The sequence below is a fragment of the Lytechinus pictus genome, chromosome 2, assembly GCF_037042905.1.
Source record: "Lytechinus pictus isolate F3 Inbred chromosome 2, Lp3.0, whole genome shotgun sequence".
Taxonomy (NCBI): domain Eukaryota; kingdom Metazoa; phylum Echinodermata; class Echinoidea; order Temnopleuroida; family Toxopneustidae; genus Lytechinus; species Lytechinus pictus.
The window spans coordinates 21,923,953-21,937,288 of NC_087246.1; the positions used below are offsets into that span (position 1 = coordinate 21,923,953).

General features: G+C 37.7%; 1 protein-coding gene across 1 annotated transcript in view; it reads right to left on the reverse strand.

The window, feature by feature from the left end:
- Positions 1-13,336, reverse strand: part of LOC129254570 (stalled ribosome sensor GCN1-like) — a 44,373-nt gene that overhangs the window by 15,956 nt on the left and 15,081 nt on the right. Inside the window, exons 15-31 of the mRNA XM_064113135.1 lie at positions 12,636-12,798; positions 11,425-11,608; positions 10,763-10,887; positions 10,036-10,214; positions 9,577-9,667; positions 8,843-8,965; positions 7,933-8,131; positions 6,675-7,033; positions 6,025-6,249; positions 5,436-5,563; positions 4,942-5,131; positions 4,203-4,439; positions 3,712-3,906; positions 2,995-3,241; positions 2,248-2,369; positions 560-674; positions 104-283 (exon numbers count right to left, since the gene is read on the reverse strand). Coding sequence (XP_063969205.1) covers positions 104-283; positions 560-674; positions 2,248-2,369; positions 2,995-3,241; positions 3,712-3,906; positions 4,203-4,439; positions 4,942-5,131; positions 5,436-5,563; positions 6,025-6,249; positions 6,675-7,033; positions 7,933-8,131; positions 8,843-8,965; positions 9,577-9,667; positions 10,036-10,214; positions 10,763-10,887; positions 11,425-11,608; positions 12,636-12,798 — 3,062 coding nt within the window. The remainder of the gene's footprint in view (positions 1-103; positions 284-559; positions 675-2,247; positions 2,370-2,994; positions 3,242-3,711; positions 3,907-4,202; positions 4,440-4,941; positions 5,132-5,435; positions 5,564-6,024; positions 6,250-6,674; positions 7,034-7,932; positions 8,132-8,842; positions 8,966-9,576; positions 9,668-10,035; positions 10,215-10,762; positions 10,888-11,424; positions 11,609-12,635; positions 12,799-13,336) is intronic.

A 13,336-nucleotide genomic window follows, 5' to 3' on the forward strand; every position in this document is an offset into this window, starting at 1 on the left:
TGATCACTTAATGCTCTAATGTGAATCATCTCATTCATAACAAAATGCATTAATGGTCATGCATTTCACAAAGTAATTGGATCACTTTAAAATGACAACTTACCCTGAATCTCAGGATTGCGAATGACGCTGCCTATCTGTTTGAGAGCCTGGGCGCCAGTCTTCTGGACCTTAGCATGTGAGTCTGTCAAGACCTCAGTAAGCTTGGGGACAATGCTTGGTAGACACGATGAGAGTTGCTTCGGAGCACAGAATGCCATGTTACCAAGGAGCTCAACGGATCCTACAAAAAAAATAATAGAATCGATTGGGATTTATCCTAAAATTACCTTAAGTATTCCTAGAACAAGTTATCCTACAATCACCAGAAAGTTATCCTACAATCACCAGGGAGTTATCCTATAATCACAAGGGAGTTATCCTAGAATCACAAGGGAGTCATATTAGAATCATCCAGGAATCGCCAAGGAGTTTTCCTAGAATCATCAAGAATTTATCCCAAAATCACCCAGGAGTTAGCCTAAAATCATCAGGAGACTTTCTAGACGCTCTGACTCACCTGCTTTAGTTCTCCAGGAATCTTCTTCTAATGCTGCAAGGAGTGATGGTAGGACTAGTTTAACCCCATGCCCGCTCAGTTTGCTCATCACTGCTCTGGATGTATCATCGGTAGCCTGAAACCAAGAATGGTGAAGTCCAATCAAAGCAGAGCAATTTCACTTGGTCTTAGTTCAACATCATTATTTTATATCGGTCATCAATTTCCCTTTTGGAAGAGTTACTGTCTGGCGCCCCATGATGGCACTCTCTCCTTCCACTTTGTTCTGCCTTGAGCATCCTCCACAAAACTGCTTCACTTTTTTCACTGCATCATTCCACAAAATCTTTGGTCTTCCTTTTTTTGCCATCAACTTCCAGATCCCATGCTTTTTGTCATAAATTCACATTCTTCCCATCTCAACTCGTGGCCATTCATCTCAAATCATTTCTCTTCTCATCATGGTTTCATTTACTAGTTAACGTCAAATTCTACAAATCATGATTCAACATCGAATACATAATATCATTGAAGCCTACAAAAAGGTGCCCAGTTACTCTAGTCTCAATGTGACAATTCTTGAATGGAACATATGATCAAGTCTGGCAGGCAGAATAATGCCAAGTTGAGTGATGGATGGACAAAGGCCACCACAGCCCTGACAATTTATCTACTACTAAGTTTGAGAAGAAATGGTATTTCGCATAATTGCTCAAAATTAATATACAGTACGACCTCTCTTATGCGGACACGTTGGGACCAGCACCAATCCGGATAAGGGATTTATCCGGATCTGGGAGACCCAATATTAAATACACGCAGCTGCTGCCTTGATCCCCGCAACGGCGGTAGCTACACGTTATCTATTGTAGTGGGCGTACAGACAGTATTCACTGCAGTGTCAGTGCAAATTATAGGCGGTATTTTTACGGAAATGAAATCGAACGATGGCCAAAACTGTTGGATAATTTACCTGCTCAAATGATTGAGGTATAAATCGAGCATACCTCGAAAGAAAGAGAATGAATGACTCGATGAAACTAAGTTTTACAATTCGGTCATCGCGGCGGCTATCGCAGCTTCGCAATGTCAGCCATTGTTATACTGACTGTAGGCTCAAACATGATAGATGGCGCTGTCCGTATTGAGGCCTAGCGTTAGCTAGCGAGACATGTGTTGTTTTCCCCGGGAAACAAACAGAGAACGTGATGAAATGTTTGCACTGCGCCCTGATTTCCTGGAAAATTATCCTGCCTATGTTCTTTCGGTGATTTGGGTGAGATATTTTCATGAAAAATAATGTTGTTTTAGGTAGACTATATTGGAAAATATATATGCAATCAAAGTGAGTTTGCGTATAGGATTGAGTTTAGATTGCAATCTCATTTCCTCAAGTACTAGATTGAATTGAAAAAAAAAATTAATAAATAAATTTTGGCAAGTGTGCGTCCTGATAATAGAGAGATCCGGATAAGGGGAGGCCGGATAAGAGAGGTCGGACTGTACATAGAATGATTTCAGTTGAGGTTCAAAATAACTTTAATAACACTAAAATAAAATGTTTGATCAATTGCAAGCCTTTAGTTCAGAGTAAAAGCTGACTTTGCTAAAAATTAAAGCAGGCTGTACAGTCGTTATGATATCAATATGAACAATAGCCACAAATTTCAACTTTGACATTCACATGGGGTTCAAGGAGTGATACTTACTTCCCTGACATACGGGTTACCATCCCCAAAGCAGAGCAGTAGATGAGGGATAACATGAACAACATAAGGTTCAAAGAGACGACCAAGCATGCTACATAACATCTCAAAGGCAAATAAGGCTCCTGTACACAATTGGATACAAAGAAAGAAATGTATGCCGATTCAATAGGGATTGACTGGTGAAACATCAGGCATTGATCCAAGGAAATGGTCCCAAATTTAATCATTTCACGCTTACATTCATACATGTACATTGAACAAATAATACAGAGTTTTTATTAAATAATAATGAGAAATAATACAATAATAATGAGAAATTCCTCATCATATAGAACAGTTTCTTTGGAATGATAAACACATTCAAACATTGCTTGGAGCAATTTCATAAAGATTATGCATGACTTTACACAGAGCTGGTGACCCTTTATTGAGGTAAATTATTCCTTTGTTAAATATCTTTGTTTTAATAATTTTGTAGCTGATTTGGCACCTAAGAACATGTTGCAGTCATGTTTAAAGTCATACATAATTGACAAAGAGCATTATGAAACGCCCAGATCTCTAGTCCATTAAAGAGCAAGTTACCTTATTTAAGGGCACAATATATCATACATGTAGCTCTTTCCAGTGTTTCTCAGTGATCTACCAAGTGTCAGCAACTTACAATCCACTCTCCACATACATGACCTGTCCCTGATTTAAGATCACACACCACTCCATGAAAACAACAAGCCCTATATCTTCTACCTTCTCTCTTCCTGAAGTTCTTCTTATCCTGGATGGCACTCTGCAACGTTGACATGATCTCAAGCTGCTTGAGAGACAAGATACCCAGTCCCTTCACCATGCCAGCCAGGCCATACGCTGCACCCTTCCTCTCGCCGTAGTTCTCAGATTCCAGCAGAAGACGCAAGAGTTCCTGGACGATTCCTGGTGCATCGGTCTTAATAGCTGGGACTAAAGGTGGAAGACAGTTGGCTACTGCTTCTTGGACCTGTTCAGAATTTTATATAAATCCTCAGATAATATACAAGTTGAGACATCTGCAAACACTATAACTATTCTTCATAACATAAACAATTAATAATAACCAAAATAATCCCTTAGCACTCGGGTTTGATAAACAAAACATAAGATATGTGAAATTGCTCTCAGAATTAAGGTACCATAAACAGGTGACCTGAAAATTCTCAAGCATGCAAGATTAATTGTCCTCCAACCGATACAATGTAATTCATGTCAATTAGTAATGTAGTTTACAAAAATAAAAGTACAAGATGTTGGATATGAAAAAAAACACTATACATCAGAGATAAAAAAACACTTCTCCATATTGGTTTTCTGTGGAACTTGGGTTCACAGAACAATGCAGGGGTAATACAATAAATGAAAGAAAGACTCTGGCGTCTTATCATTCATCTCAAGGATAACTTGATCAATAAATCATTCAACCTTTTAACATACCGGCTGTGAGGGTGTGCTCAGCGCTTCAATCAGTTTTCCGACGATGGGTTTGACCTTGGGGTCATCTTTCTCAAGATGGCGGGCCAGAGATCCCATGAGAATTATGACGCTCTGTCGGACAGTGTCATAAGATGACGAGTCTGGTGCTTCATCCATGAACTTCTCAAAGACAGGAAGAAGTGTCCCAACGTTTGGCTGCAATGACATAAAAAAGATTAGGCATATCACTGTGGATTTCATTCACTTGGGGTGCAAAATTGACAAACATACACCATACCTGTGCTGATCTGTATCAGTCAATGTACTGGAGCCAGGTTTGAACCTAAATTGTCATATTAAATTTAAATGTGTTACAAGAACAAGCCATTTTTACGACATACAATTTCATGACTTTTCAAACTTTGACCTTATGACCCCTCATATAAACCCTTCCCCAAAATAACAGCTTATAGATTATTCAGACCTTCCCAACAAGCCTTCAAAATTCTTACCTTTCCTTGTTGAATGATGGCCGCCATGCCAGCATTGAGCATCTCCTTCTGGACCTCAGCATTACGATCTCCTAGACCCTTGGGCACCAGGAACCTGAACAGCTCTGGGACATGACGCATCAGCAGGTGAGGGGCGATCTCAGATAGGGCCATGGCAATGCCGCAGCGTGCCTCATACTGGTCCGGTGGAGACTCAGCGATGACCCTGCCAAGGGTGTCCAAGACTGGGGGAGGGATCTACGGAATAGGGAGTAAATATGATAAATACAGTTATGTCTGCAAAGGTCAAACTTTCTATAGGTCAAAAGTAATCACTCAAATAGGAGCAGTTTCTTTGACATTTACATCTCCCAATTCGAATTTCACCTAAAATCAAACAAATTTCTTTGGTCCCAAGAGATCTGACTGAGGCAGATTCACCTGTATTTGATAAAGAAGTCAGGAAACACATGAATTTCATTTCAAAGCTGTGAATATTTGTTTAATCTGATCATAAGAAATACATTTTTAAAAAGTATCTGGGGAAGCACCAGTGCTACATGAACTCAATTTTATGTGAACTCTTCCCCTCTATGGTGAATTGGATTAGGACATTAGGTCATCTAAATTCACCTTGATAAACAGCTACAGATGAGATTATTTCTAGAAGGGATCAGAATCTACACAGGCGTATCTCAAAGAGTACTAAGTATATATTTATAACAATAATGACAATGGAAATAATAATGATTCTACTTGCCACAAGTTTTTCTTGATATTTCTTGAAGAGGACATCCATGACCTTGTCCAGTTCCTCGGGATTCTGGGCCAAGATGGCGGAGAGAGCGGCAGCACTGCTCTGTCTGATGACAGCGACATCGTGGATGATATCGTCAAGAAGCATTGTACACAGCTCTGGAGAACCGGTGAAGTTACCATCTGTCCAAACTCTACAGATTCAACAAAGGAAGTGAGGTAAGCAAGAATTTCACTCTACTTAGTATCATAAAATAACAACGATATGAGTATTGCGTATTTTTCTTGCATTATTTAGAAAAATAAAACAGCATTGAGAGTGAGGCATCCCAACCCTCGTCTACCATGTGTGCAGAAAAAATTGCACTTAATAATTTACCTGTATATGCATGCTCAACTAAATTTTATTGCAGCATTCAATATTCTAGAGAATATTCCCATTCTTCATCATAAGCCTCTAATAGTCATTACAATAATGTACAAATTATATTCTCTTACTCGTCTGCTAACGTCTGTACTTCGATCTCAAAATCTTTCCTAGCACACCAGATCCTCTGAGCAATTCTCATCCCCTGAGGTTCTTCAGAATCCTGAGGTGGGAGGATCAGCAGTAGCTCTCGAAGGCCCTTTCAAAGACAGGAAAAGAGTCCAAAGGATAGCAAAGGAACAATGTTAATCTTAATATTTTAGCAACAGTATACATTAGATGTTTTGTAATTTTTTTTCACCAAGGTGTGGCTTTTTTCTTGATGAGGGTTTGATTTCGCAATTTAATTTTGTGATTTTTCAAAAAGATGGATAGACACAGGAACAGATCAAGAGGGACGGTTGTGGGGAAGGGGCTGCCACCACTTCAGGAATGATAGAGCCCCTCTCATTTTGTCTAGCTTTAAAAAAATTGCCCCACTGAAAATATTGTATTTTCCAGCACCAGGAAAGGATGAACATACTTTTAAAGCAGCTACCCTGACTTCCTGCACAGGGCTAGTCATGGCTCGCAGAATGACATCAATCTCATCAGTACAAACAACATATAGGATCAATCATTAAGTTTAGTGTCACAGGCCCCTTAAGAGGGAGAGCTCACCTTGAGAGTAGCTACTCTGACCTCCAGCACAGGGCTAGTCATGGCTTGCAGAATGACATCAATCTCATCGGTCTCGGCCACGGTACATCCCATATCTCCACTGGCACTACGGCATAGCTCCACCACCGCATCAGAAGCAACCCTCTGCTGTTGAACCCCTCCGATACCAATCAGACGGAAGAGGAGTGATAGCATCTTGTGGCGTGGTAGAAGGTCTGGTCCTCTCTGGTAATGGAAGAGGTGAGGAAAGGTTCATTATGTTTGTTCCAATTATTTTTACCCCAGTCGTTGGATTGTTGCTAGCACAATGTACACTCTAAACTAGGGAAAAGAAGACAATTCATTTCCAAAATGCTTCTGAAATGCGCCAATAGGCACTAGAAAACTTTAAAAAAAGCCCCTGAAATTCCCATAAGTTCCAATGTAAACTGATATACAATGTAGAAAATTTTAGCTCATGAGCTAATAAAATAAGTCCTGGAAAAAAATCCCTGATCTTCACTCACTGGGAAGATTCTTACATTGAGCAGTCAGATCACTAGGTACCCACTGAATCCCTAGTAAGAAATGATACACATCTGTATATTTAATATGTTCATCAGCATTATCAATAGGTAAAGGTTTATCTGTTAGCTTAATCATCCTCGTACCTCATCGATTTCATCGCTTTCATCGTCCATATCACTCTTCAGATTGCAATGAGATGAGAGAATAGACAGCGCCTTCTCGACAATCTTTTCATCCTTCTTCACGACCGTTCCACCATCATACAGAACCTGGTGGAGTAGGCGGAAGAAATATGCAAACGAGGGTGCCGGGAACACAGTGGCGGAGCTCATTGGGAGGTAGTCGTCATCGTCATCTCTGTCCTGCTCGATGTCGTCCCTCCCGCCGTGGAGTTTCTGTACGGTGACGGTCACCATGGATGAGAGCTTCATCTGACACCAGTTGTCTGGGATGGAGCAAGCTGGCTTGCTCAGGCGTAGAGTGCAGTATGAGACTATGTCACCTGATAGATAAAGGTTGAAAAGCATAGAGCTTCTATTACAGACTCAGAATAGACTGGATTCCTTGATCACAAGTATTCTGCCAATATTCAATGTTCTACTGGCTTATGTTTCCATGACAATGTTACTGGTTTATATTACTTGAGAAACGTGCTATGTATGGCAAATCTTGATCAAAAATAAGAATGGAAGTAAGAAATGGCAATATCTGTCTAATATTACTCACCAAATTCATTTCAAATTAATTAAAGCAAAACTCCAGTAGTTGCAGCAAGCAACTTTAGAAAGTCAAGGTTGATTGTTACCAATATCATATATCTAAATTCATTACATTTATGTCAATCTAACTTCATGAAATCATGAAATCTACGCTGAAAAGCAAGGACACTGAACACCAACAATACACATAACACACACACGTGAGACCATATATAATTATTGCTTCAAAGAAGACTATAGTCAGAATCATTTGGCAAATTCTTTATTTATATACATACAAACCTTTGGGTGGTCATTTAAATGTACTCTGTTCAAATGTATCAAAAATTGTTCCACAACTGGCATTCAAGTTAAATACATTGTATATCTTATTGAGCAACCGTGTAACTTTTCAAGATTAACTCACAAAAGGTTAATGGCATACATCTGGGTGGTGTTTCACAAAGATTGAGGTGTGACTTGGGTTATGCTTAGATGAAAATGACAATGGACACACTACATTTAATATCCAATCTCACTGATTTATATACAGAAGCATGCATCTCCTGAGCACGGTCTGACCAATAGGCTGATGCATCTTATTACGCCACGCACAACTGGGAATTTAAGTGCGACTTTATATGACCCTTAAAGTTTTGTGAAACACTCCCCTGAGAAAAAGAAAAACAAAATTGGCCCTCACCTAGAGTTCTCTGGTCAGCCTCAAAGGCACAATCAGCAAGGGCTAGGTAGACCTCAGCCAGGTACTGGGAAGCGATGGGTGAATCTGAGAGCGTGAAGAGGTTATTGATGAGAGTAGGAATGTGTTTCCTCAGGCCATAAGGGTTGCCTTTGATGGCAGCCACTAGGAGCTTGGCTGCAGGCTCAATCTCGTCATTCAGCTAAAATAAAGAGATAGTGAAAGATTATACAAACCCCATTGTGGCATCATGCTTCAAAGTATCTTACATTTTTAGTCGGTCCCTTTCTTCAAAAGGCAATTCCATATAAGTATGTACATCTATCTACCTATGATGTGTGAAACTTTCCTGAAATAATTTGTCTTCGTTTTCTAGTTCATATGAGAAGTTGCAATGCTTTCAAATTATCGTGGTGTCAGCACTTCATGACATAAAGTAATAATGGAGAAAATGGGGGACAGATGTACAAAAAACAAAGGATTATTTTTTTATGGGAACACCAATGAAGAAACTTGCTCAATTCAAACTTTCTTTCAAATCTTAACAAAGATTGTACTATGATGTTTCATGGGTTACCAGATCTTTCAGGCTCGTGACAATTCCCATGTAACATGTAAACATGAAAAGCCATTAATGCAACATATCTGAAGCCAAAAGCTGTAACATCATTCAAATTACATATCATTTGCCTTTGAATCAACATCATAATGTGAATGCGAAATCAATGTCTGTATGTATACAAAAAAAAATTATGATCAGTCTACCTGAAATGGAAATCCGTAAAAAAAAAAAATCCCTCTCCCTGCATGACAATTAAAACTTATTGAACATATATATATTAATTTACCCAATAGTTGAAACAAGATTTACAAGTTAAAATGAATTCAAGTATTAATTATAATGCTATCATACCTCCTGTAGTTTCTTCCTGATATCCCTCTCCTTGGCTAGCTGAAGTTTCTTGGCCTCTTCCTGCTTTTTGGTCAGTTTAACTTCTGTCTTGATACCCTTCTTGGCTCGCTCTCTCTCAATCTCCTATTATGACAAACCAAAATTAGCAAAGCACAATCAATTTCATGCTTCAGCACTAAACTGTATAATTTGTTTTCATTTTGGAAGCTTCAGCACTAAACTGTATGATTTGTTTGTCTATACATCTAAAAAGTTTCATTTTGGAAGCTTCAAAGTTCAAATTGTTTTATTAAGATAATTCTACTGCCATTTAAAGGGGAAGTTCACACTGATAGGTGGTTTTAGTAAAAGCAGAAATTTTTTGGAAAAATATTGGTGAAAGTCAAAGAATAAGACTGTCATGACTTTTTATAGTATACCACACGATTTATGGAGACGCTTCTCGTCTATGATGTCACAAAATCATCTTTAAAATTTATAACTGTTATTCTGTGCCTAATTTCAATCAAGTCTTTACTAAAAAAAATATTTGTGTTTTTGTTTTTTGCTTTTATTAATGCTTATATATATAAATCAACTTTTGACCGGAATGAACTTCCGCTCTAAGCAAACACTTATTTGTAAAGGTGTATAAGTTCAAAATCACTTTGAGACAATTTCTTGAACAATACAATCTCATGATCAAAACGTGTGTTCATCTTGGAATATTTTCCAAAGGTTTTGATGTTACTTACCTCTCTGAGTTCAATCTCCATTAGCTGTTCCTTGTAGGAGTATGCCTTGTTCTCTCGTTTCATGGAACCTTTGTCAAGCTTCTCAGCATTCCTACGTTTAAAAACATTTTATCAATAGATGGTGAGAAGAGCACTGCAACTTACCTCCAAAAAGTAAGGATGCAAAATTTTTGCCGAGATCTTTTTTTTTTTTACGATATCAGATTCCGATCACACCCCTCCTCGCATGTAAAATATTTTCATCACTTGAAAATTTATATTACCAAACTTGTGTTTTCTGTGGGAAAAGTTGGAATTGTACAAATCACTTATCAGCAATTGTGACCATATTTTGTTGTTTTGAGAAAACAAAGACTTTGAAAATGGCCCATTTTCATCAAATTTTTATTTCAAATTCCCTTTGGAAGGATTTTGCGAAGTATTAGGCATAATAGTATATTAAACTTTCTATAGGCTTACTTTTCAATCACTGACTGATCGTAGAGGACACCCTCTGGTGTCCGATACATGGCAAACTCCTCCAACGTGATACCCACAAATCCTGGGTTGCCAAGACAGCTGATGAATTGATTGATGAAAGGAGGTAGTATGTGTTGTGGAGCAATGAAGGCTAAACTCTTCATGGCATTCTGGGCGGCCTGGGGGAAAAAGAAGAATTTATTAAGATAACTCATTGTTAGCACAGATTCTCTTTGTCAAAACAGAGTAATATAGAACTGACAAGTCTTTCACCATACACCACTAATATTGAGTCAATTAACAGGAATAAGGAAATAAAAAATGTCACCAATTATTTACATGTATTCATACATGTGCCATTATTTGTGGGGGAGTCACGGTCAAGTGGTTACAACTCTTGTCTTTCAATCAGAGGGATGTGGGTTTGAATCCCAGTCATGGCGTGTTTTCCTTCAGCAAGAAATTTACTCACATTGTGCTGCACTCGACGCAGGTAAGGTGATTAGGTACCTGGTAGGATTTATTCCTTGAATACATAAGCGCCTATACGGCAGCTCTGCTACAGCTGGGGTAATACTGCCCACGATACCAAGTATCAAGCGCAGTAGAGTATATGCATATAGAAACTGCGCTATATAAATGGACATTATCATTATCATCCATACTTACTAATTTGAATCACGATCAAATATATAAATTGCAGTATACATGCTTTATGATGCCTTACCTCAGAAGCTTTCTCCTTTTCCATTAAAAGAGACAAGATATCCCCTTGGCATTCTGATATGAATGCAGATAGATCAGGAATGAGACCAGAGACGAGATCACCCCATAGGGAAGGCTTAGCTGCAGCTGGAAAATACAAAAAGTTTGACTTTAATTTGAAAAGATGTTAACAATTAAAACATTTCATGCAATTAAGATAAAAATATGGTTAAATTATCGATCAACCTTACTTTTGGTTAACTGTTGGTTAGAACAAGCAATATCAAAGTAATTCCCATTTATTTTACGAGGCAAATTTTCTTTAGCTAACATTCAGTTTGTTTGTCCAGATCTCCTGTAAAGTACAAAGTGATATTTTTCAAGCTGACTAATGATTAATATCCACAATAATCAGAATATCATTGAGTCAGCTGATGGATAAAGCAACATCTTTTGTCATTCACTGGAAGCTACTGCCGGTCACTTTGTTCATACAAATGGTTAAAGGGCCCCAATCAAGTACAGGTCTAGTTCATTTGATTTATTCATTTATCTTTATTACTATTTTTAGTGGGGAGTAGAAAAAATATGTGCCATTCCACCCCCTCCCGAACCATTCTGAAATCCTAGACCTGCCCTTGACTCCAATGCAGTCATGTAAATGAGGTCCGACCTTTGACTTACCTATGATTGGATGATGTGCATCAATAAGAAGCGAGTTGACAGCTAGATCTATCATCTCTGATGAAGCAATCTCATCTTCCTCTTTGGTATCCGGTACAAGAGACTGGACACAGGAGACTAACACCTCTGGTCTCATCCTCCCTGTATCATCAGCTGTGGCACTCTCTGAATAGCTTTCTAATGGCTGAATAAAAGGATAAAAATACAGGAACAGATTATATTTAAAGGTCAAGTCCACCCCAGAAAATTGTTGATTTGAATCGATAGAGAAAAATCAAACAAACATAACGCTGCAAATTTCATCGAAATCGGATGTAAAATAAGAAAGTTATGACATTTTAAAGTTTCACTTATTTTTCACAAAACAGTTCAATGCGCAACTCAGCGATATGCAAATGAGAGAGTCGATGATGTCCATCACTCACTATTTCTTTTGTTTTTTATTGTTTGAATAATACAATATCTCAAATTTTACAGGTTTGACAATAAGGACCAACTTAACTTAACCATAAACTGTTAAAATAATGGTAATTGCACATGTTCAGAGAGAAAATAAACTTTGTTTCACTTGACAAGGAGGAGAAAATTAGAATATTTCATATTTCATATAATAAAATACAAAAGAAATAGTGAGTGGGTGACGTCATCAGTCTGCCAATTTGCACACCGACCAGAATGTGCATATAACTGTTTTGTGAAATTAAGCGAAACTTTAAAATGTCATAACTTTCTTATTTTACAACCTATTCTGATGAAATTTTCAGCGTTTTGCTTGTTGGATTTTTCTCCTTTTTTCAAATCAACTTTTTGTTGGGGTGGACTTGTCCTTTAAGTAATCTTCAAATTCACTGAAAACAAGTGGGAGTTCAAGAAATGATTTTAATAAAGGTACTATCAGCTAATTTGTTCTACTGAGTTGGAAATGGAAACATCAAATCTGATTGAGAATTTATGATTTTAAACAGAGAAAACAGTTGTTTATTTATCATAATCAGAAATAAAATATGCAAGATCAAACATCTGAAACTTAGGTACATATTTATTGTTAATGTATTCTACAAGACACCTTTTTTCTATTTTCTTATCTGCATAATGGAAATTAATTTTATAGTTTTTTTGCTTTTTCACAAAACAGAAAATTGAACATCACTAACCTAATATCATCTCAATCTTTGAAAAAAGTTTAACAGTGATTTCACATAGAATCTTACCTTTTGTGCAGCAAGCAGTGGTCTGAATTCCTGAAGGAGTTTGAGAGAAAGTTTGATGGCTAAAGAGGGAGTGGAGAGAAGTTTTCTGATTGTCTGTTTGGCAGCTTTCCTCACCCGCCATTTGGAATGGATAAGACATGTCACCAGAGCTCTGTGGTATAGCCTGAAATTACAGTATGAAAGTTGGGTATGAGGATATAGGTGATCTTAAAAGTCCAACTCAAAAAGCTGCAGCAAACAATGCTATCATGCTGATAGTTTTAGCTTCTACATCATCAGGAAGGAAACATTTTTTTATATGTTTCTCTTTCTGATTTTCTTTCTTCCTTCCTTCCTTTCTTCTTCTTCTATGATTATTCTTTTTTCTTTCTCTCTGCGATTCATAACACTGCACTGTCTTTATCTGCCATCATGATTCACGTTTGCTCTACTATGTTGAATACACTGTTTTTATATACTGCACACTATTATTGCAGATCATTTGTACTTTACCTAGTTGGCTGCAATGCTGATTTTTTTTCAACATTACTACCAATAAAGTCTTTAAAATTAACCCGTTGGAGACTGAGGCTTCATGTTTCCAGGCTGGAGTCTATGGAAAACATGTGCTATAGCAGAATCATCCAGCATCCAACAGGTTAAGGCCAATTGTCATACCATCAGAGAACCTAGAATATATATGACATTTATGTACACCTATA